The following is a 25,651-nucleotide window of genomic DNA, read 5'->3' as shown; positions in this document are numbered from 1 at the left end:
TGCTGCCCCAGTGCAATGCTGCTGTTGCTGCTGCCAAGTCGCTTCAGTCGTGTTCGACTCTTAGCGACCACATGGACTGCAGCCTACCAGGCTCCTCTGTCCATGGGATTGTCCAGGCAAGAGTACTGGAGTGGGTTGCCATTGCCTTCTGCACGAGTGCAAAGACTCTATAGCAGAACCAGCAGGGTCTGCAGCCTCAGAGAAGAGCGCCTCCTACTGCTCAGGTGAGGGTCCCACAGGACAGAAGACTCTTCTCATTCTCCAGGTCAACGCCCCATGTCCTATTTCTCTCTCCTCAGACAGCAGACAGCTCCGCCTGGTGGACGGGGGCGGTCACTGCGCCGGGAGAGTGGAGATCCTTAACCAGGGCTCCTGGGGCACCATCTGTGATTACAGCTGGGACCTGGACGATGCCCGCGTGGTGTGCAGACAGATGGGCTGTGGAAAAGCCCTCGATGCCACTGTCTCTTCTTCGTTTGGGGCGGGATCAGGGCCCATTTGGCTGGACAACGTGAGGTGCACAGGAAAGGAGTCCCACGTGTGGAGGTGCCCTTCCCGGGGCTGGGGGAAGCACCACTGCGATCATAGCCGGGATGCAGGAGTCATCTGCTCAGGTATGGTCAGTTCATTGCCCACCAGCTGAGAAAATGGAAAGTTCCAGTAAAGCTGATGTCTGATCAGAGGGACAATAGGGGATGGGTGGGCTAGAGAGGGCTGAGACAACTACCCATCCTCCGTGAGTGTCCTGTAGCTGTGAGCAATGAGCTTCATATACTTTCTTCTTACAAGTCTCTGCTATTCTTTCCTTCTCCAGTGGTCTTACCTGACACTAAAATAGCTTTATTTACTCTCCCAGTTAAAATAAATCCTCATATTTTTTTCATAATTCACTTTTTGTAAAAGTGAAACATTTGCTAACAGCCACATACACACTCCCTTTGCACTGGAAGGCTATGAGAGGGAGGGACAAAAAATGAGGATGTACTTTCCTGGGTGGAGTTGTTTCTATACAAACAGTGTGAGACATTATTTTGCACTAGGTTAGTATGAGTGGAGGCTACTCCTACTATAGGAGGATATCATTTACATGTAAAGAGGGTATCCCTACAAGGGTTATCATTTAACAGATCAGAGATTCTTATGGATTTGTGCCAGATTTCAAGTTTCCTTTGCAAATTTAGGCATAAATGTTTATAGTTCTTTGATGGTAGAGAATTGTTGATGAAATGCTCTGAGTCATATATTCTTCCATTGTTACTAGAAAAGTCTCTTTCTCCAATTTTTCCTGTAAAACATCTGTATAAATGCAAACTTTGGAGGAACACTTAGCCATGCACTGACAAGTCAAAGGCGGAGGTAATAAAACTTGAATTTCTGTGTTTTATGTTAAGAGATTATAAAGTTTATATCTGATGGCTTCAAAAATATAAGAGAATTGCATTTGGGGGCTTATTTGGGGTAAGTGGACAAATTTAATTTTTGAAAAAGGTGGAAAAGGTTTTATAGTAGCTGGGAGGAAGGCAAATGGCAATGGGAGCTGATGAAGGTAACTGTGAGGTTCTCTGAGCAGCACTGAGGGGCCAGGTGTGGTGTGAAAGATGCTACGTGTGTCTAAGGACACAGGATGTGTACACAGCAAGAGGCCAGACAAGGATATGTCTTTACTATTACTCACATCTGCCTTCTATTTAATAATTTTCTTGGAATTATCACACACTTATTCTTCCATGTAAATTTTAAAATCAAATAGAAAATAAAAAAGATATACTATATCTCAGACGTCTCTATCCTGATATGTATAAGACTTTATTGAGTATTCAGCATATATTTGAATATTTCCCATGTATCAGGGTATATAAAACAGAATACAAGAAATACTTTTTTCTTGTTCTTTCTAAATTTTTAATCTCATAGAATTAATATAACAATATCAATAACCTCATATATGCAGATGACACCACCCTAATAGCAGAAAGTAAAGAGGAATAGAGGAGAGCCGCTTGATGAAAGTGGAAGAGAAGAGTGAAAAAGCTGGCTTGAAACTCCGCATTCAAAAAACTAATATCATGGCATCCAGTCCCAGCACTTCATGGCTAAGAGATGAGGAAAAAATGGAAACAGCAACAGACTTATTTTCTTGGGCTCCAAAATCACTGCAGAGTGTGACTGCAGCCATGAAATTAAAAGACGCTTGCTCCTTGGAAGAAAAGCTATGACAAACCTGGACAGCATATTGAAAAGCAGAGACATTACTTTGTGACAAATGTCCATATAGTCAAAGCTATGTGTTTTTTTTTTTTTCTGGTAGTTATGTATGGATGTGAGAGTTGGATCATAAAGAAGGCTGAGCGGTGAAGAATTGATGCTTTTGAACTGTGGTGCTGGAGAAGACTCTGGAGAGTCCCTTGGACAGCAAGGAGATCAAATCAGTCAATCCTAAAGGAAATCAACCCTGAATAATTCATTGAAAGGATGTATGCTGAAGCTGAAGCTCCAATACTTTGGCCACATGATAAGAAGAAATGACTCATTGGAAAAGACCCTGAGGCTGGGAAAGACTGAAGACCAGAGAAGAAGGGGACAACAGAGAATGAGATGATTGGATGGCATCACTGACTCAATGAACATGAGTTTGAGTAAACTCAGGGAGATAGTGAAGACAGGGAAGACTGGAGTGCTGCAGTCCATGGGGTCACAAAGAGTTGGACATGACTGAGTGACTAAGCAACAAAACAACCAGTTAAATAAAAATGCTTTAATTAGAATGTGTAGCCTGTGACCCAAACTCCCAGCCAGAGGAGCCTAGGGGTCCTCACCTGGGCCTCTCTGGGGAGATGGAAGTGGGTAAATAATAAAAAGCAAGCAGATCATCCTCTCCCTCATCATTCATTCTTATATCAGTGGTCAAGCTAATCCTTCAATTCTTTAATTTCTGTGGTGTCTTTTCTGTCCTCTCCTGCTCTCTATAGTAGATTTTTATTCTGTTACATCATTCTTTTTGAGACTTCAAAGTTCACATACTTATGCAATCAGAGTCCTTTACCAGGACAAATTCCACCATTACGTACATAACCATGAGCACACTCAGAAATCAGGAAAATTATTTTAAAAATTGTTCTTTATGATTTGCAGGTTTTTTTTCCCATTGGACTACCTTTTCTCTGTCCAAATATGGTCCCTGAAGGATGAAATCATGATCATGTGTCTTTTCTTTGGTCTCTCTCTCATACTCCATCCACTCCCCATTTAACCTACCACTCACCCCACCTCACTCCCTACAGAAGTTCTTCCCTTTTGGAGTATCCTTTCCATCTATTTGTAGCTCTTAAGATCATTTCTTCTTTTCTGCATTGGGGAAATTTGGAAAGGGTAGGAGTGTTAAGTGGCAAATGGGAGCAGCCCAGGGGATAAAAGGTGTTAAAATCTTGTTGAACAAATATTTGGTTTCCAAATCTATGTTTCATCATTATTGAGGCTTTTGCAATTTAGAAATCTCTAAAATATATATGGCTCGCTTGCTCTCTGCTATCTTCCTCTCACTCTCCTTTTTCGTAGCTTGCTGGCTTCTTATCTCAGAAATCCAAATAGGAAAGGAATATGCAGTAGGCATATAGATAGGGTTAGAATACATTAAATTCTCATCACTCCTTCACATTTGCTAAGAATCTCATGTCTAGGATGAAGTAATCAACTAACTCAGTTGTCTTGCATAATCCCACTGAGACTTCACTTTCTCTCAGGTGTGTTCATAAATCCTAGGTTTTTAAGAAAGATGGCTAGCATCATTCCCTTCCTCTCCTATGACTCTCTGAGCTTTCATCACTTCCAAACTTATCTGTGAACAACTTCTTTCACAATTAGGTTACCTAATTGTGACCTAATGCCTGCACTCAGATCCGGCCCGCATGATGTTCCCATCCCCAGTGACTTGAATACTGGCTCAGAGAAAACTGCCCAAAATTCTAGCCCCAGAAATTTCAGGATGACCTAAACTTCTCTGACTCTTAGGCCTCTAACCTCTTGAATCCCATGATCTTCTTTCACTCTCAGTTAGATCAGCTATGCACTCAAGTTTGAATGTCTACCACTGTGCAGTTTCTTTGGGCCTTTGTAGTTTCTAGCCCCCCACATAAGAATTAACATTCCTAACCAATATATATTCTCAGGATTCAGCCATTCCAAACTGACCCTGCAATCCTACTGGATATCTCTTCAAAAACTTGCTCATGAAAATGCAATTTGACAACGACAGTCAAATTCTCTCTTCTTATCCCCTCTTATTCCACTGCTGGAAAAAGCTTTCCCACCATTGCCTGTGAGGTGTTGTTTCCAATTGTCAAGCCAGTTTCATGAACAGTCACTGGGTTTGTTCTTTGTTTCTCTTAGGATTTTTGCGTCTGGCTGGAGGGGATGGACCCTGCTCAGGGCGAGTTGAAGTGCATTCTGGAGAAGCCTGGACCCCAGTGTCTGATGGAAACTTCACAATCCCCACTGCCCAGGTCATCTGTGCAGAGCTGGGGTGTGGCAAGGCTGTGTCTGTCCTGGGACATGTGCCCTTCAGAGAGTCCAATGCCCGGGTCTGGGCTGAAGAGTTCAGGTGTGAGGGGGAGGAGCCTGAGCTCCAGTTCTGTCCCAGAGTGCCCTGTCCAGGGGGCACTTGCCACCACAGTGGAGCTGTTCAGGTTGTCTGTTCAGGTGAGATGCACGTCAGGATTTAGCCTCTGTGTACACTCACTTCAAGCTAAAAAAGAAATACGATTTTTCTGAAATCCTGTCTGTTTCTATCAGTGTACACAGATGTCCGGCTCGTGACAAACGGCTCCTCTCAGTGTGAGGGTCAGGTGGAGATGAACGTTTTTGGACAATGGAGAGCGCTCTGTGCCTCCCACTGGAGTCTGGCCAATGCCAATGTTGTCTGTCATCAGCTCGGCTGTGGAGTCGCCATCTCCACTCCAAATGGAGCAGAAGGAAGTGATCAACTCTGGAAAGCCCGATTTCACTGCTCAGGGACTGAGTCCTTCCTGTGGAAATGCCCTGTGACTGCCCTGGGTGTTCCTGACTGTTCCCATGGCAACACGGCCTCTGTGATCTGCTCAGGTAAGACAGGGAAGGGCTACTATACTTAGGATGTTCCTGGAGTGAAATGTCCCCAGAGCAGAAAGTAAGGGAAAACAGGCTTAAAAAGAAAGATATTCTGTAGTGAAATGTTTAATCTTGTTACTGAACTCGAGTTTCAGCTGCTCATTACTCAAGAATCCAACAGTGAGAGACAAGTGTGGGGTAAAATTAAAGACAGCTTTATTGAGGAAACCAGCAGTTCTGGGGAGATAGAGGACTAATGCACCAAAGAACCAGCTCCTTGCTAATCAGGAGTGCACAGGTGAAAGTAGGGGACAGGTTACCTGCAGAGTAGCACAGCTAGCTCCGACAATCATCTTGAAATAGATCTGGTCAGTGTCACCTTTATTGTTTGAATTACAGTTAATCATCAGTTCTAGTGCTGGTTTGTTCCCATTTCCTTGAGGCCAATCTTGGAATTGTGTAAGATGAAGATTATGAACTTCCCTGTTGGCTCAGATGGTAAAGAACCTGCCTGCAATGCAAGAGTCTTGGGTTTGATCCCTGGGTTGGGACGATCCCCTGGAGAAGGAACTGGCTCCCCACTAGTCTGGTCATCATGTAATTTATTGCTACCACCTGTTTGGGATTTCAGTATCTGCAAAATAGCTCAAAAGATATGGCTCAGAATGTTATCTATAGCCCATAAGAAGGAACTAAAGGTCCTTGACTTTGTTTAGGGCTAAACTATTATTATTTTGTACTATTTGACTGTTTTCCTTTGTTTCTGATTGTTTTTTATTTCTGTGATCAAATTTATTCTTTAGCTAGGTTTTTCTACAAACAGAGGCAGGTGAGGACATGAGGGTGGTCTGTCCTGAGAAGGCTCTGTAAGGTCCTGCTCCATAGCATTCTCATTGTTCACTCTTTTTTTTTTTTTCAGGGGAAAGAAGTGCTAAGAAATGCTAAGAAGTGCTATGTCAGGGAAAGAAACACCTAGATGAATATTTTTTATGAAACATTATTATTTAAGGATAATAATAGAGAACAAAGTACAAACAATAAGTGTATACCTAGGTCATGTTCTCCAACCCAGATCTACAAAGAGAACATGCACAGCACCACAGAATCACTATCGCCTCCCAATAGCTGTGTCCTCCTCCTCTCCAGGGAAGACTGCTTACCTAAGACTTGTACTGCTGTAGAATATTTTCTCAGTTTTTGAACTTTATGTAAATTCATACACTATGTTTTCTTTTGTGTCTAATTTCTTTGACTCCAAACTGTGTTTGAGATTCACTCATGATGTTGTTTATGGCAACATTTCATTCACTTTTATTATTATAGAGTATTCCTTTGAATGATCACATGACCCTGCGTTGAACCATTCAACTAATGGCAGAGATTTGAGTTTATTTCCAGTTCTTGACTATTACAAATACAATGGTGCAAATTACCATGATGATGACTTTTGGCAAAAGTATTTATTATGATTTTTGTGTGTTTAATTCTTGGTCTTATATTTTTATTTTCTTAATGGTATGCTGTACTTCAATGAGCCAAGTTACTCATCTTAGGTTTAATTTATCAACTTTTTTTCTGTACAAATAGTGCTCTTTCAGTCAGTCAGTTCAGTTCAATCACTCAGTCATGTCTGACTCTTTGCAACCCCATGGACTGCAGCATGCCAAGCCTTCCTGTCCTTCATCATCTCCTGGAGCTTGCTCAAGCTCGTATCCATTGAGTCGGTGAAACCATCCAGTCATCTGATTCTCTGTCGTCCCCTTCTCTTCCTGTCTTCAATCTTTCTCAGCTTCAGGGTCTTTTCCAATGAGTCAGTTCTTCCCATCATGTGGCCAAAGCATTGGAGCTTCAGCTTCAGCATCAGTTTTTCCAATGAATATTCAGGACTGATTTCCTTTAGGATAGACTGATTGGACCTCCTTGCCATCCAACGGACTGTCAAGAGTCTTCTCCAACACCACAGTTCAAAAGCATCAATTATTCAGCATTCAGCTTTCTTTATGGTCCAACTCTCACAGCCATACATGATTACTGGAAAAATCATAGCTTTAACTAGATAGGCCTTTGTCAGTAATGTCTCTGCTTTTTAATATGTTGACTAGGTTGGTCATAGCTTTTCTTCCAAGCAGCAAGCATCTTTTAATTTCATGGCTGTAGACATAATCTGCAGTGATTTTGGAGCCCAAGGAAATAAAGTCTGTCCCTGTTTCCCCATCTTTTTGCCATAAAATGATGAGACCAGATGCCATGATATTAGTTTCTTGAATGTTGAGTTTTAAGCCAACATTTTCACTCTCCTCTTTCAGTTTCATGATGTATGGCAAAACCAATACAATATTTTAAAGTAAAAAAAAAAAGAAAAAATTAAAAAATAAATTTAAAAAAGAGTCTCTTTGATTTCTCCTCACTTTCTGCCATAAAGGTGTTGTCATCTGCATATCTGAGGTTATTGATATTTCCACCAGAAATCTTGACTCCAGTTTGTGCTTAATCCCACCCAGCATTTTGCATGATGTACTCTGCATATAAATTAAATAAGCAGAGTGACTATATACAGCCTTGACGTACTTCTATCTCAGTTTTGAGCTAGTCCATTGATCCAGTCCCTAGAACTCCTTATATTCTTCTTAAATGAACTTTGTCTACTCCAAAATTACAAAAATGTTCTCTGAGAGTATCTCACAGAACTGTAATTACTTTTTTTTTTTTTGCAAATAATTGTACATTGCTTCTAGGATTGACATCTGTGTAGGATAGGGATCAAGTATCCTATTTTCATATGGGTATCCAGTTGACTCAAAATCTTTTTCTGAAAAGACTATTCCCCACTGCAGTGACACCTTTGTGATAAGTGAAAGGGCACATATGTCTGAATACATTTTTTATACTCTCTATTCTGTTCCACTGTATCCTTTGTCTCTCCTTGCACCTGTACCATATTTTCTTAATTATTGTAATTTTATAGTAAGTCTTGAACCTTCCCTGGTGTCTCAGAGAGTAAAGAATCTGCCTGCAAGGCAGGAGACCTGGATTTGATCGCTGGGTTGGGAAGATCTCCTGGAGAAGGGCATGAGAATCCACTCCATTATTCTTGCCTGGAGAATCCCTGTGGACAGAGGAGCCTGGCGGGCTATAGTCTATTGGGTCACAAAGAGTTGGACATGACTGATTGACTAAGCACACATAGTAAGTCTGGGTAACTTAAATTTAAAGAAGTTATGTTGTTGCTTTTCTTGCCAACTGCTTTGGTCAGTCTTGGTTTTTGTATTTTGTATACATTTTTGAGCTGAAGCTCCAATACTTTGGCCACCTGATTCGAAGAGCTGACTCACTAGAAAAGACCCTGATGCTAGGAAAGACTGAAGGCAGGAGGAGAAGGGGATGACAGAAGATGAGATGGTTGGATGGCATCACTGACTCAGAGGACATGAGTTTGAGCAAGCTCCAGGAGTTGGTGATGGACAGGGAAGACTGGTGTGCTGCAGTCCTTGGGGTCACAAAGAGTCAGACATGACTAAGTGACTGAACAACAGCAACATAAATTTGGAATCAACTTGTCATGTTTCAGGCAAACAAAAGCACAAGGGAATTTGATTGAGGTTAGATTTAATCTGTATATAAATTTGAGAATGACTGACTTTGACAACACTGAGTTTCCCAATTCACTGACAAAATATATCCTTTCATTCAGTTAGGTCTTGAATTTCTCTCCGATGTTTTGCACATCTTTAACTAAGTTTTCTCCTAGGCATTTTATGGGTTTGATGTTATTAGTATTTCTTTTAGTGAAGGTTTTCTAGGAATGAATTCTCTCTGAACTTTACCTAGATTCCCCAAATGTTAGATTAGTATTTTGCTTTAATCCTTCTTTCTTTCTTTTCTCTCTCTCCCTTGCTCTAGCTTTCCCTTTCTCTCCTTATTTGTTCCCCTCCTGCCCTGTTTTTCCTGGAGTATGTAAAATCTTTCTGGATTAGGTTGCAGACAGGATGCTCCTTTATCCCTCCCTCCCAACAACAACAAAAATACTTCTGGGAATTTCCTTACATAACCACAGTTCAGTCAAACCTTTAGAGATGTCAGTCCCAGATGACATCTAAATGCAACCACATGAGAAACCCCGAAGATAGAACTGCCAAGTTGAGTCTTTCCCAAATTACTGACCTGGGAAATCATGAGCAAAATTAAAAAAAACATATTCCTTCAACGACTAAGTTTGTGGGGAAATTTTGTTATATAGCATTATTAACCCAGCACTTACCATAGGACCAGCATTTCTGAATAGAGGAATATTTATCCTCTGATTTTCCATTTTACTATTTCTACTTTATGTTGATCTAATGTGCTGATACACTCACTCTCTAGTTCTTAATTTCAGTTGTTAACTTTTTCAGCTGTAGAATTTTCATTTGTTTTTGTTATCGTTTCTCTGCCAAGATACACATCGTGTTAATTAATTCTTTGTGCACTTTAATCATGGCTATTTAAATTCTCTGTCAGACTATAAAACTCTTAGAGGAAAGCATAGGCAGAACATTCTTTGACATAAGTTGCAACAAGATCTTTTTTGATCAACCTCCTAAAGAAAATAAAAACAAAAATAAAAAAACTAGGACCTAAGTAAACTTAAAAGCTTTTACATATCAAAGGAAACCATAAACAGAACAAAAAGACAACTCTCAGAATGGGAGAAAATATTTGCAAATGAAGTAATTAACAAGGGATTAATCTTCAAAATACACAAACAACTCAATATCAACAAACCAAACAATCCAATGAAAAGATGGGAAAAAGGCCTACATAGACATTTTTTCCAGACATACAGATGGCTAACAAATACAACATCACTATTAGAGAGATGCAAGTCAAAACTACAGGCAGGTAATACTTCACTCCAGTTAGAATGTCTATCATTAAAAAAATCCACAAATAAATGCTGGAGAGGATGTGCAGAAAAGGGAATTCTCTTACATATGGGTATGTAAATTGGTACAACTACTGTGGGTTGCCATGCCCTCCTGCAGGGGACATTCCAAACCAAGGATCAAAGCCAGGTCTCCCACATTGCAGGCGGATTCTTTACTGTCTGAGCCACCAGACTCAGAAGCCCTACACTATTGATACTAAGTACAAAATAGATATTGCTTGGAGAATCCCATAGACATGGAGCCTGATGGGCTACAATCCAGAGTCAGACACTACTGACAGAGTCAGACACTACCGAAGTGTCTTAGCATGCATGCACATATACATAGATAAATAATAACCTTTTTATAGCACAGGGGACTCTACTCAGTGTTCTGTGGTGACCTAAATAGGAAGTAAATCCGAGAAAGAGGGGATATGTGTGTATATATATATATGTGCATATAAATAGATAGATAGATAGATATAAATAGATAGATAGATATAAATAGATAGATAGATAGAGTTGTTGTTGTTTAGTCACTGAGTTGTGTCTGACTCTTTTGTGACCTCATGGACTGCCATGCTCCTTTGTCCATAGGATTTCTCAGGCAAGAATACTGGAGTGGATTGCCATTTTTTTCTCCAAAGGCTCTTCCCAACCCAGGGATGGAACCCCAGTCTCCTGTTCAGCAGGCAGATTCTTTACCACTGAGTCACCTGGGAGGCCCATATGTATATGTATAACTTACTAAATTTTCTGTACAGCAGAAGCTACCACAACATTGTAAAGCAATTATACTCAAAAATTAATAAATTAAATAAAATAAATTCTTTGTCAGGTAACTTTAAGAGCCAAATACCCTGGGAAATTTTTTAATGTTTCTTTTTGCTCTGGTTTTCCATGAGATCTCTTTTATATAAGTATTTTTAAAATCACAAACATTGTAGATAAATAATTGTACAACTCCTTCAGAAAGGTTTTTGTTTTGCTTCTTCTATTTAGGGGTAGATTAAGCTCAACATTCAGAAAACGAAGATCATGGCATCTGGTCCCATCACTTCATGGGAAATAGATGTGGAAACAGTGGAAACAGTGTCAGAGTTTATTTTTGGGGGCTCCAAAAAATAAATCACCAAGGCAGATGGTGATTGCAGCCATGAAATTAAAAGACACTTACTCCTTGGAAGGAGGGTTATGACCAACCTAGATAGCATATTCAAAAGCAGAGACATTACTTTGCCAACAAAGGTTCATCTAGTCAAGGCTATGGTTTTTCCAGTAGTCATGTATGGGTGTGAGAGTTGAACTGTGAAGAAAGCTGAGCACCAAAGAATTGATGCTTTTGAACTGTGGTGTTGGAGAAGACTCTTGAGAGTCCCTTGGACTGCAAGGAGATCCAACCAGTCCATTCTACAGGAGATCAGTTCTGGGTGTTCTTTGGAAGGAATGATGCTAAAGCTGAAACTCCAGTACTTTGGCCACCTCATGGGAAGAGTTGACTCATTGGAAAAGACTCTGATGCTGGGATGGATTGGGGGCAGGAGGAGAAGGGGATGACAGAGGATGAGATCGCTGGATGGCATTACAGACTCGATGGACATGAGTTTGAGTGAACTCCGGGAGTTTGTGCTGGACAGGGAGGCCTGGCTGCAATTCATGGGGTCGCAAAGAGTCGGACACGACTGAGCGACTGAACTGAACTGAACTGGACTGAACTGAAGGACAGAACAACTTGTTTAACTCATTCTTAGGGCAAAGCTTGGCTTAAAACAGGAATCGTGCCATTGTCAGGACCAGGGCTCTTCATGGAGAAAGGGAACATGAAGATTATGGTAACTTTACCAGTATGTTCCAGCTTTCATCTCAGCTCCATCACTAGGTCATTATTGTTTTTTTTCTTTTGAATTTTTTACTTTGTATTGGTGTATAGCCGATTAACAAAGTTGTTATAGTTTCAGGTGAACAGCCAGGGACTCGGCCATACACATACATGTATCCATTTTCCCCCAAACTTCCCTCCCCTCCTAAAAATTATTTAGTTTAATTGACTTTCCTGTTCTTTAACCCTCCCAACCCTCTAATCATTGCTGTTTCTTCAGGAAACCAGACCCAGGTGCTGCTGCCCCACTGCGACCACTTTGTGTCTGAACCAGCAGGATCTGCGGCCTCAGAGGAGAGCGCCCCCTACTGCTCAGGTGAGTGTCCCACAGGACAGAAGACCCTTCTCATTCCCCAGGTCAACGCTGCATTGTTCCATTTCTCTCTCCTCAGACAGCAGACAGCTCCGCCTGGTGGATGGGGGCGGTCCCTGCGCCGGGAGAGTGGAGATCCTTGACCAGGGCTCCTGGGGCACCATCTGTGATGATGGCTGGGACCTGGATGATGCTCACGTGGTGTGCAGGCAGCTGGGCTGTGGAGAAGCCCTTAATGCCACGGGTTCTGCCCACTTTGGGGCGGGATCAGGGCCCATCTGGCTGGACGACCTGAACTGCGCTGGAAATGAGTCCCAGGTGTGGAGGTGCCCTTCCCGGGGCTGGGGGCGGCACGACTGCAGACACAAGGAGGACGCCGGGGTCATCTGCTCAGGTCTGTGCTGCACACTGTCCACAGTTTGGGGCAGGGGTGGGGCCCAGGAGGACGGGGGTCTTAGCCCTGAGGGAGAGATGCTGAAAGGACCAGAGAAGGAGGCTTCCTCCCATGAAGCCCGTGTTTCCAACAGAGGTGAAGATGAGGTGCTTTCACTGCTTCCTGCAGCAGCTGAGATTCTGGTCCTTTCTTCTCAGTAGTGTTTCCCGGCAGAGCCTTTTCTTACAGTTTTTCTTGAAATCAGGGCTCACCCTCCTGGTACATATAGTAGAGAAGTCTTAAAGCCACTGTGCTAGTTTTTGTTTGTTCTATAACAAACTGCTACATTGTTGATAGTTTAAAACAACATGTTTATTTCCTTGCACTTCTGTAGCTTAGTTGTCCAGCAGGGATCTCACTGGATTGTGATAAAAGTTTCAGCAGGGCCACATCACTTCTGAGCCTCTGGGAAAGAATCTGTTTCCTGTCTTTTCAAGCTTCTAGAAACGGCCTGCCCTCCTTCACTCATAATCCCATTCTGTTCATCATCAGACTATCAACGCTCTGCCTCTCTAACTATTATCCACATTCACATCTCCCTCTAACCAGAACGAGGAAAAGGATTCCACTTTAAAGCATAGTGAGTCTAAGAATGTGATTAGACCATGCTCAGGTGGTTAATCTGCCATATTTCAGGTTACTCTTAGCATCCCAAGGACCATACCGTAATCACATATGTAAAGTCCTTTTTGCCAGATAAGGAAACATAGACACGGGTTCCATGTAGACATCTGTGGGTCCATTATTCCATCTGCCTCCACACTGTCCACATCACATCCCTTTCATACACTCTTTTAAATGTTTTGTCAGGAAGCAGGAGTCAGCTCCCTCTCCCTGCAGGTGTCCAGGTTGGTCTTTTCTCAGTTCATATCCACTACATCATTGTGGTAGAAATATTTAGAAAGACAGACACAAATGGACAAAGTCAGGTGAAAAGGAGACAAGTTTCACTCCGGTCATCTAATGGATTTGCTTCCCCAGCTGGGTCACAGATGAATGTTCAGAATTTTGGGGAGAGAGGAAAACCCAGAACACTGAGTGGGGTGTCACTGTGTCCTGTCTCCTCTCTTTTGATCTTAGAGTTCCTGGCCCTCAGGATGGTCAGCGAGGACCAGCAGTGTGCTGGGTGGCTGGAAGTTTTCTACAACGGGACCTGGGGCAGTGTCTGCCGCAGCCCCATGGATGATGTCACCGTGTCCATCATCTGCAGACAGCTTGGCTGTGGGGACAGTGGAAGTCTCAACACCTCTATTGGTCTCAGGGAAGGTTCTAGACCCCGGTGGGTAGATTTAATTCGGTGTCGGAAAATGGATACCTCTCTCTGGCAGTGTCCTTCTGGCCCATGGAAATACAGTTCATGCTCTCCAAAGGAGGAAGCCTACATCTCATGTGAAGGTGACTTATGTCTGTTTCTGTGTCTTTCCCAACCCTGTAGGATGTTGTTAGTGAGATTTGATATATTAAAATCTAAGTGATGGGTTTAAATTGAGTTTATAAAATGAAGTTTGCATGGAGCTAATTTAATCTATATGTTCTAAACTTGCTTTATTAAAATTTTTTAATTGATATAATTGATACAACATTATATTTTTGCTGTGTACAACACAATGTTTATATATTTGTGTGTATTGATAAATGATCACTACATTAAGTCTAGTTATATCTCTATATATATAGCTCCATATATATAGATCCATGCAGATACTGCTAAGTCACTTCAGTCGTGTCCGACTCTGTGCGACCCCATAGACGGCAGCCCACCAGGCTCCCCCGTCCCTGGGGTTCTCCAGGCAAGAACACTGGAGTGGGTTGCCATTTCCTTCTCCAATGCGTGAAAGTGAAAAGTGAAAGTGAAGTTGCTCAGTCATGTCTGACCCTCAGGGACCCCATGGACTGCAGCTTAGCAGGCTCCTCCATCCATGGGATTTTCCAGGCAAGAGTACTGGAGTGAGTTGCCATTGCCTTTTCCATATAGATCCATATATATAGTTAAAATTTTTTCTTACATGATGAGAATGTTTAAGATGTATTTTCTTGCCCTCTTTCAAATAGACAATACAGTATTCACCATGCTGTATGTTATATCTCTTCACCTATTAATTTTATAATTCAAATTTATACCTTTTGATTACCTTTGCCCACACCAAATCCCCCACCTCTGGCAGCCACCAAATACTCAGCATCTCTTAACTTGCTTTTTTTTTAATATGACACATATAAATGAGATTATATGGTATTTTTCTTTCTCTGTCTGATTTGTTTCACTTAACATAATGCCCTCGAGGTCCATCCATGTTGTTGAAACTGGCAAGATTTTCTTCTTTTTTATGGGTGGGTATAAGTCTATACTACATTTTCTTTATCCATTCATCAGTGAAGTCTTACATTGTTTGACTAATATATATTGTTATAAAATACTAAAAGGTAATACTGTTAAAGTGCTGCAGTCAATACGTCAGCAAATTTGGAAAATTCATCAGTGGGCACAAGACTGGAGAAGGTCAGTTTTCATTTCAATCTCAAAGAAGGCCAATGCCAATGAATGGTCAACTACCTCACAATTGTGCTCATTTCACATGCTAGTAAGGTTATGCTCAAAGTCTTTCAAGCTAGGCTTCAGCAGTAAGTGAACTGAGAACTTCCGAGATGTACAAGCTGGGTTTAGAAAAGGCAGAGAAACCAGAGATCAAATTGCCAACATTTGTTGGATCATGGAGTAAGCCAGAGAATTCCAGAAAAACATCTGCTTCATTGACTATATAAAGCCTTTGACCATGTGGATCACAATGAACTGTGGAAAATTCTTAAAGAGATGAGAATACCAGGGCACCTTACCTGCCTCCTGAGAAACCTGTATGCAGATCAAAAAGCAGCAGTTGGAACCAGACATGAAACAATCGACTGGTTCCAAATTGGGAAAAGAGTTCATCAAGGCTGTATATTGTCACCCTGTTTATTTAACTTATATGCAGAGAACATCATAGGAAATGCCAGGCTGGATGAATCACAAGCTGGAATCAAGATTGCTGTGAGAAATATCAACAACCTCAGATACACAGATGATACCACTCTAATGGCAGAAAGCAAAGAGGAACTAAAGAGCCTCTCATTGAGAGTGAAAGAAGAGAGTGAAAAAGCTGGCTTACAGCTCAACATTCTAAAACCTAAGATCATCAGCACTTCATGGCAATTAAAAGGGGAGAAAGTGGAAACAGTGACAGACTCCCAAATCACTGCTGATGGTGACTGCAGCCATGAGATTAAAAGAGGCTTGCTCCTCTGTGACAAACCTAGACAGAGTATTAAAAAGCAGAGACATCGCTTTGCTGACAAAGGTCCATATTGTCAAAGCTATATTTTTTTCCAGTAGTCAAGTCTGGACATGAGAGCCGGGCTATAGAAGAAGCTAAAAAGAGTTGATTCTTTTGAATTGTGGTACTTGGATGCCGCAATTGAATTGAGAGTCCTTTGGGCAGCAAGGAGATAAAACCAATCAATCCTAAAGGAAATCAACCCTGAATAGTCATTGGAAGGACTGATGCTGAAGCTGAAGCTCCAATACTTTGGTCACGTGATGAGAAGAGCTGACTCGTTGGAAAAGACCCTGATGCTGGGAAAGACTGAAGGCAAAAGAAGAAGGGGGCCACAGAGGATGAGGTAGTTAGATAGCATCACCAGTTCAGTGGACATGAATTTAAGCAAACTTTGGGAGTTAGTGAAGGACAGAGGAGCCTGGCATGCTGCAGTCCATGGGGTTGCAAAGAGTCAGACACAACCTAGCAACTGAACATATGTTGCTGCAATGAACATTGGGTTTTCAAGTTAGTGTTTTTGTTTCCTTCAGATAAATACCCCAAAGTGAAATTCCTAAATCATATGGCAGTTCTATTTTTAATTTTTGATGCACCTCAATACTGTTTCCATAGGGGCTGCATCAACTTACATTCCCTCTAACTGTGCAAAAGCTTTCCTGTCTCTTCACATTCTCCTCAACTCCTGTTCTTTCTTCTTTTTGATAAAAGCCTTTCTAGAGGATATGAGGTCATACCTCATTGTGGTTTTGATTTGTATTTTCTGATGATTAATAGTGTTGAGCACGTTTTCATGTACCTATTGGCAAGTTGTATGTATTCTTTAAAAAATATCTATTCAGGTTCTCTGCCCATTAAAAAAAATCAGACTGTTTGTTTTTTGCTACTGAGTTGTATGAGTTCCTTGTGTATTTTGGATAATAATCCTTACCTGAAATATAATATGCAAATATTTTCTCCAATTCCATAGGTTGCTTTTTCACTTTGTTGATGGTTTCCTTAATTTGGAAGAAGCTTTTTAGCCTTATGTCATCACAACTGCTTGTTTTTACTCTTGTTCCCTTTGCTTTTGGTGTCAGATCCAAAAAATCGTCACAAAAACTGGAGTTGAGGATTTTATTTTCTGTTTTTTCTTGTAGGAATTTTATGGCTTCAGGACTTGTGATCAAGTCTTTAATCTATTTTGAGATAATTTTTGTGAATGGTGTAAGATAGTGGTCCAGTTTCATTTTTTTCATGTGGCTGTCCAGTGTTCCCAATGCCATTTCCTGAAAAAACTGTCCTTTTCCCACTGTATATTCTTGGCTTCTTTGTAAAAAATTAATTGATCATAGAAATGTGGGTTTATTTATGGACTCTCTGTTCTGTTCCATTGATCTCTGTGTTCATTTTTATACCAACGACATACTGTTTTGATTAATATAGCTTTGTAATATAGTTTGAAATCAGGAAGCAGGACACCTCTAGCTTTGTTATTCTTTCTCAGGATTGCTTTGGTATTGAGTGACTTTTGTGGTTCCATGCAAATTTTAGGATTGTTTCTTCTGTATCTGTGAAAATTTCCATTGGAATTTTGATAAGGATTGTGGTGAATCTGTAGATGCTTTCGGTAGTATGGCCATATTAATAGTATTAGATCTTCCAATCCATGAGCACAGAATATCTTTCCATTTATTTGAGTCATCTTCAGTATCTTTCATCAATGTGTTTATAGTTTTCAGTGTACAGGTCTTTCACCTCCTTGGTTAAATTTATTCCTAGATATTTTATTCATTTTCATGCAAATAAGTAGAATTATTTTCTCAGTTTCTCTTATAGCAATTTGTTGTTAGTGTAAAGAAATGCATATGATTTTTGTATACAGATTTTTCTTCTACAACTTTACTGAGTATATTAATTCTCATATTTTTGCTGAAGTCTTTAGTGTTTTCTACATATAATATCATGTAAGGGGGGTTCTTGCCTCATGACTCTGATGGTAAAGAATCTGTCTGCAATGCAAGAGACCCGAGTTCACTCCCTGGGTCAGGAAGACCCCCTGGAGGAGGGAATGGCAACCCACTCCAGTATTCTTGCCTGGAGAATCCCAATGGACAGAGGAGCCTGGCAGGCTGCAGTCCTTGGGGTTGTGAAGAGTCAGACACGACTGAGTGACTAACACTTTCACTTTTCCATCTTCAAATAGTGTCAGTTTTGCCTCTTCCTTCCAGATTTGGATGTCTTGATTTTCTTTTTATTGCCTGATGGATCTGGATAGGACTACCAAAACTAAGTTGAATAAAAGTGGTGAGAGTAGACATTTTTGTCTTGTGTCTGATTTCAGAGGAAAAGCTTTTGGTTTTTTACAGTCAAGTATGATGTTAGCTGTGTACTTTTCATATGGCCTTAATTATGTTGAGATGCAATCCTTTTCTATATATACTTTGTAAAAGAGTTTTTACTGTAAGTGGATGTTGAATTTGTCAAACACTTTTCCTGCATCCTTTGAGGATATGATTTTTACCTTCATTTTGTTTATTTGGTGTATCACATTTATTAATTTGTGAATGTTGAACTATCCTTGTATCCTTGGAACAAATATCACTTGATCATGGTGTATGATTCTTGTAGTGTATTGTCAAATTCTGTTTTCTAATATTTTGTTGACGATTTATTCACCTGTACTTATCAGAGTATTAGCCCATAATTTTCTTTTCTCATGGTGTCCTTATCTGGCTTTAGTATCAGACTGATGTTGGCTTCATAACATGAATTTGGAAGTGATCTTTTCTTCTGTTTTTGGAAGAGTTGGAGAAGGCTCCACCACTAAATACTGTTACACTGGGAACTGAGATTTCAACAGTAAATTTTGAATGAAATAAATAAATGTTTGTGAAGGTGACAAATAGTTAAACCATAGCAACTTATTCCCTCAACATTTCTCTCTCTGTTTCTCTTTCTCCTTCCCTCCTCCTTCACATACACAAACACACACACCCCATTCACGTACACCTTGAATGGTATGCTGGATGTTGCCTGAAACCCATAGCTAAGAGAATGTGGGATCAGATATTTCAAAATCAGAGGCTCACTCCATTCCTTGCCTCTCTTTGCTCATCTCTTTGTCTTTTTCATTTGAAGGCCAGATCAGATAAGATGAGATCAGTTGCTCAGTCGTGTCTGACTCTTTGCGACCCCATGAATTGCAGCACGCCAGGCCTCCCTGTCCATCACCAACTCCCGGAGTTCACTGAGACTCACGTCCATCGAGTCAGTGATGTCATCCAGCCATCTCATCCTCTGTCATCCCCTTCTCATCCTGCCCCCAATCCCTCCCAGCATCAGAGTCTTCTCCAATGAGTCAACTCTTTGCATGAGGTGGCCAAAGTACTGGAGTTTCAGCTTCAATATCATTCCCTCCAAAGAAATCCCAGGGCTGATCTTCAGAATGGACTGGTTGGATCTCTTTGCAGTCCTAGGGACTCTCAAGAGTCTTCTCCAACACCACAGTTCAAAAGCATCAATTCTTCGGCGCTCAGCCTTCTTCACAATCCAACTCTCACATCCATACATGACCACAGGAAAAACCATAGCCTTGACTAGATGAACCTTTGTTGGCAAAGTAATGTCTTGGCTTTTGAATATGCTATCTAGGTTGGTCATAACTTTCCTTCCAAGGAGTAAGCGTCTTTTAATTTCATGGCTGCAGTCACCATCTGTAGTGATTTTGGAGCCCAGAAAAATAAAGTCTGACACTGTTTCCACTGTTTCCCCATCTATTTCCCATGAAGTAGTGGGACCAGATGCCATGATCTTTGTTTTCTGAATGTTGAACTTTAAGCCAACTTTTTCACTCTCCACTTTCACTTCCATCAAGAGGCTTTTTAGTTCCTCTTCACTTTGTGCCATAAGGGTGGTGTCATCTGCATATCTGAGGTTATTGATATTTTTCCCGGCAATCTTGATTCCAGCTTGTGTTTCTTCCAGTCCAGCGTTTCTCATGATGTACTCTGCATATAAGTTAAATAAACAGGGTGACAATATACAGCCTTGATGAATTCCTTTTCCTATTTGGAACTAGTCTGTTGTTCCATGTCCAGTTCTAACTGTTGCTTCCTGACCTGCATAGAGGTTTCTCAAGAGGCAGATCAGGTGGTCTGGTATTCCCATCTCTCAGAGTTTCCCACAGTTTATTGTGATCCACACAGTTAAAGGCTTTGGCATAGTCAATAAAGAGGAAATAGATGTTTTTCTGGAACTCTCTTGTTTTTTCCATGATCCAGCGGATGTTGGCAATTTGATCTCTGGTTCCTCTGCCTTTTCTAAAACCAGCTTGAACATCTGGAAGTTCACATTCACATATTGCTGAAGCCTGGCTTGGAGAATTTTGAGCATTACTTTACTAGCGTGTGAGATGAGTGCAGTTGTGCGGTAGTTTGAGCATTCTTTGGTATGGCCTTTCTTTGGGATTGGAATGAAAACTGACCTTTTCCAGTCCTGTGGCCACTGCTGAGTTTTCCAAATTTGCTGGCATATTAAGTTCAGCACTTTCACAGCATCATCTTTCAGGATTTGAAATAGCTCAACTGGAATTCCATCACCTCCACTAGCTTTGTTCGTAGTGATGCTTTCTAAGGCCCACTTGACTTCACATTCCAGAATGTCTGGCTCTAGGTCAGTGATCACACCATCATGATTATCTGGATCATGAAGATCTTTTTTGTACAGTTCTTCTGTGTGTTCTTGCCATCTCTTCTTAATATCTTCTGCTTCTGTTAGGTCCATAGCATTTCTGTCCTTTATCGAGCTCATCTTTGCATGAAATGTTCCTTTGATATCTCTGATTTTCTTGAAGAGATCTCTAGTCTTTCCCATTCTGTTGTTTTCCTTTATTTCTTTGCATTGATCGCTGAAGAAGGCTTTCTTATCTCTACTTGCTATTCTTTGGAACTCTGCATTCAGATGTTTATATCTTTCCTTTTCTCCTTTGCTTTTTTCTTCTCTTCTTTTCACAGCTATTTGTAAGGCCTCCCCAGACAGCCATTTTGCTTTTTTGCATTTCTTTTTCTTGGGGATGGTCTTGATCCCTGTCTCCTGTACAATGTCATGAACCTCATTCCATAGCTCATCAGGCACTCTATGTATCAGATCTAGGCCCTTAAATCTATTTCTCACTTCCACTGTATAATCATAAGGGATTTGATTTAGGTCATACCTGAATGGTCTAGTGGTTTTCCCTACTTTCTTCAATTTAAGTCTGAAGTTCGCAATAAGGAGTTCATGGTCTGAGCCACAGTCAGCTCCTGGTCTTGTTTTTCCTGACTGTATAGAGCTTCTCCATCTTTAGCTGCAAAGAATATAATCAATCTGATTTCGGTGTTGACCATCTGGTCATGTCCATGTATAGAGTCTTCTCTTGTGTTGTTGGAAGAGGGTGTTTGCTATGACCAGTGCATTTTCTTGGCAAAACTCTATTAGTCTTTGCCCTGCTTCATTCCGTATTCCAAGGCCAAATTTGCCTGTTACTCCAGGTGTTTCTTGACTTTCTACTTTTGCATTCCAGTCCCCTATTATGAAAAGGACATCTTTTTTGGGTGTTGGTTCTAAAAGGTCTTGTAGGTCTTCATAGCACCTTTCAACTTCAGCTTCTTCAGCGTTACTGGTTGGGGCATAGACTTGGATTACTGTGATATTGAATGGTTTGCCTTGGAAACGAACAGAGATCATTCTGTCATTTTTGAGATTGCATCCAAGTACTGTATTTCAGACTCTTTTGTTGACCATGATGGCCACTCCATTTCTTCTGAGGGATTCCTGCCTGCAGTAGTAGATATAATGGTCATCTGAGTTAAATTCACCCATTCCAGTTCATTTCAGTTCGCTGATTCCTAGAATGTTGACATTCACTCTTGCCATCTCTTGTTTGACCACTTCCAATTTGCCTTGCCAAAGAGGCATTAAACTGTGAGACCTTTTATTGATGGTATTTTTCCTATAATTAAACCCTGTGAATTGAGAGGTGGTAAAGTCTTTGACCATGAAAATGAGCAACCCGCTCATAGAGGTCCTGCCATTGTTTTCTCAGAGGTTCTCTGCATAGAGTGGGTAGTAGTTTTGATAGGAAGATCTGGAAAGAATATATAAATATTGATACTTTATGACAGGTACTATTTACCCTTCTGGTTTTTTTGAATTTATATTTCTCTCAGCTTCAATTCTTTTATATATATTTTCAGTCTTTTGTTTATTATTTCTGCATCTTCTCAATACAAATTGTTCTCAGTAGGCATTTTTTAACTATTGCAAAAATTTCTGGCTTACTCAGTGTGTACATATATGTGTCCATATATCTTCTCAGAATTCTACTAAGTCTTTCCTGTATACTTTCTTTTTAAGACATTCCTAAGCAACACTACAAGCTTTTCTGGTGGCTCAGACAGCAAATAAACTGCCTGCAGTGTGGGAGACCTGGGTTTGATCCCTGGGTAGGGAGGATCCAGTGGAGAAGTGAATAGCAATCCACTCCAGTATGTTTGTCTGGAAAATCCTATGGACAGAGGAGCCTGGTAGGCTGCAGTCCAAAGGGTCACAAAGAGTTGGACATGACTGAGCGACTAACACACACACACACACACATAACCAACACTACATTGTGGAGCAATTATCTTCCAATTCAAAATAAATTTAGAAAAGAGTTTCCTTTTACAACAGTAGTCTTCACTTGCCCACTTGTCACACTGAATAATAGGTAAGAGTAGTTTATAATCTATCTAATAATTTTCCATTAAAATTATGTACATTAGACTTTGAATATAAATTGACTCTGTGCTTCTGCACTGATTATTTTTAATATGAACTATTATCATAGACTGTTACCATTCATTTATATTTGGTTTACTATTTCACTGATTAGTATGAATTTTAAAAAAGAAATTTTATTTCACTGAATTTTATTTGTCTATTCATTCATTTAATAAATATTTATCAAGCCCCTATCTAGGTATTTCGAAATGGTTTTCCATAGATATTTGTTGAATGAGTGCATACAATGTGCAGGCATTCTCATAATAGCAGAAACATGGCACATATAAGATATACAAGGTCCTTCTTCTAATGGAACTTTCATTCAGAGGGGTGTGTGTACATTCGTAGATGTCTGTGTTTATATTTGCTGTGGGGTGTGAAGACTGATAAACAAGTAAATATTTAAAGTAATTTCAGCTGGTGATCAGATGCAGTGAATGTTTCAGCCCAGGAGATAATGAGCCTGTGTTTTCACATGTCATTTGCACTGAGCCATGGACCTTAGATAATCTTATGTGGGGACAGGAACACCCTCAGCTATTCCTGACCCACTGTTTCCCCGTTGTGTGCAGGAAGAAGACCCAAGAGCTGCCCAACTGCTGCCCCCTGCACAGGTACATCAGCACGCCCCCTCCCCTGTGGCTCCCAGGGGCTCCTTCCTCCCACCAGGGCAGTCACAGGAGGGGCTGCTACCTTTTCAGACAGAGAGAAGCTGAGACTCAGGGGAGGAGACACCGAGTGCTCAGGGCGGGTGGAGGTCTGGCACAGCGGAACCTGGGGCACCGTGTGCGATGACTCCTGGAGCCTGGCGGAGGCCGAGGTGGTGTGTCAGCAGCTGGACTGTGGCCAGGCCCTAGAAGCCGTGCGGTCTGCAGCATTTGGCCCTGGAAATGGGAGCATCTGGCTGGATGAGGTGCGGTGTGGGGGCCAGGAGTCCTCCCTGTGGGACTGTGTTGCGGAGCCCTGGGGGCAGAGCGACTGCAAGCACGAGGAGGATGCTGGTGTGAGGTGCTCTGGTGAGTGAGGGGCTTGGGGTCCACCCTGGGTGAGCCGGGGCAGCACAGGGGCACTGGGGTGGGCCGGGCATAGTGAGGAGTTTGTGTTCAGACATCCTGGGTGCTGGGGCTCTGATCTAGGATGAGGGAGCTGGGAGGACTGGACACTGATGTTGTGCAGACTGAGGTCTGATTTCAGGCTCAGGACAGAAAAGGTTTGCCCTGTGTTCTGACCAATTCTTCTTCCCCACACTACTGTTTTTCTCTTTAGGTGTAAGGACAACATTGCCCACAACTACAGCAGGTACTGTGATCCATCCACGGGCAGGAGAGGATACTCAAATACTGGGGACCTGTTCTGTGGGCTCTCTGACAACTCAGAAGAGGAAAGAGTCTGAGGAGCTGTGGATGTTGGGGAGGAGCCAGGGCATTATACTGGGGAAATCCCCTGCCTTGATGTCCAGGGTCAAATGTTCTCATGCCCGGGGTCCAAGAAAGTCTGGTTTCCATGTTGTAGAATCTAAGGATCTCCCACCTGCCCTTGAGTGTTGCTCCTCATCAGAGAGGTGCAAGTCCCTGCACTGTTTGATGCTCTGTCTCCTGAAGCCCAAGGAGAAGGGATGCGTTGGGTCCTCAGAGGCTGTCTTGGCAGGGCAGCTCCCTGACAATCCCCATGTCTGCCTCAGGGCCACACTGGCCAGGGTGGAGTTGAGTTGTCTCAGGAGGAGACCCAGATGAGCCCTGACACTGTCTGAGGCTGAGACACCATTGTCCAGAACTCCTGAAAATGCTGACACAGAGATTTCTCTGTGCCAAAGACTATCTCCAGCCCTTTTCCCTGTACTTCTTAGGGACCAGAACAACCTCAAATTCTCTCCCTGGCATCTTCTCCCTGCCGGGGATCCTCTGCCTCATCCTGGGGGCCCTTCTCTTCCTGGTCCTCATCATCCTGGTGACTCAGCTGCTCAGATGGAGAGCAGAGAACAGAGGTGGGCTTCAGGGGGAACTGGGAACCAGGGAAAGTGTGTGGAGGCAGGAGATGGGGCAGGTGTGAGGAGGGGAACCTGGGCCAGGTACTGTTCTGAGTTGCAGACTCCATGTGCTCCGTGCTGAGCTCTAAGGGCTGAGTAAACAGAGGTTCTTAGGACTGGGGTGTGAACTCTCATAAGTCATGGCCTCTCCTGTGAGACCAGACAGAGTTGGCACTAAGCTGTAATCAGGGTCAGATGAGAGAGAAGGTGCTGACATGGTGCATGGGGTAGGAGACGATGCTGAGGTCCTGGCAGCCCCCATGTGAGCACCAGGGAGATGAAGGTGGGCTGGATGGATCGGGGTATCTGGGGAAGCTTCTCTGACCTGCTGGGGGATCTCTCAGCCTTATCCAGCTATGAAGATGCTCTTGCTGAAGCTGTGTATGAGGAGCTCGATTACCTTCTGACCCAGAAGGAAGGTCTGGGCAGCCCAGGTGAGTGTCTCTGTCTGCCCTCCTGGGATCTCTGGTTGTCACTACCCACTGGCTATGCACATCTCAGCATCTGCAAACCCCCTGTGTGCCCTGGCTCCTCCAAAGAGGCAGGTTGACCTCTCAGAGCCCTGTGACCTCTCAGACTCTGTCTACACTGCAGAAGCCAGGCCTGTTCCTTCTCAGCCTTAACACAGGTCCCGTGCGTGTGGGGAGGGTCATGCTGTGTGTTGTGTGATGTTTGTCTCCACATGAGGCTTTCCGTCAGATTTCTCACTCACTAAACTGCTGTATTACACCATGATGGTGAGCACAACAGTGATTACAGATCCACTCCAGGAAATAGAGGTGGATCTGCCTCGTCTGGGCTCTGGGGAGGAGAGTTTCCCTCATTGAGAGGAGATTTAAGGGGAATGGTTTTCCTTTGATGGACCAGAGGCATCCCTTGTGTCCAGATGGGGTTCGTCCTTCTCCTTCTCTGGCTGTT

The 25,651-nt window shown here is 42.1% G+C and overlaps 1 protein-coding gene across 1 annotated transcript in view; it reads left to right on the top strand.

Annotated features, from left to right (window-relative positions):
* The window catches only part of LOC129644236 (antigen WC1.1-like), a 54,501-nt gene that overhangs the window by 25,256 nt on the left and 3,594 nt on the right, over positions 1-25,651 (top strand). The window contains exons 8-18 of the mRNA XM_055569762.1: positions 300-614; positions 4,387-4,695; positions 4,789-5,097; positions 12,088-12,183; positions 12,260-12,574; positions 13,694-14,008; positions 23,280-23,321; positions 23,409-23,723; positions 23,974-24,006; positions 24,554-24,691; positions 25,078-25,167. Coding sequence (XP_055425737.1) covers positions 300-614; positions 4,387-4,695; positions 4,789-5,097; positions 12,088-12,183; positions 12,260-12,574; positions 13,694-14,008; positions 23,280-23,321; positions 23,409-23,723; positions 23,974-24,006; positions 24,554-24,691; positions 25,078-25,167 — 2,277 coding nt within the window. The remainder of the gene's footprint in view (positions 1-299; positions 615-4,386; positions 4,696-4,788; positions 5,098-12,087; positions 12,184-12,259; positions 12,575-13,693; positions 14,009-23,279; positions 23,322-23,408; positions 23,724-23,973; positions 24,007-24,553; positions 24,692-25,077; positions 25,168-25,651) is intronic.

This window comes from Bubalus kerabau, chromosome 1 (assembly GCF_029407905.1).
Source record: "Bubalus kerabau isolate K-KA32 ecotype Philippines breed swamp buffalo chromosome 1, PCC_UOA_SB_1v2, whole genome shotgun sequence".
Lineage (NCBI taxonomy): Eukaryota > Metazoa > Chordata > Mammalia > Artiodactyla > Bovidae > Bubalus > Bubalus kerabau.
The sequence above is the reverse complement of the archived record's forward strand: the minus strand, read 5'-3'. Positions and strand labels throughout refer to the sequence as shown.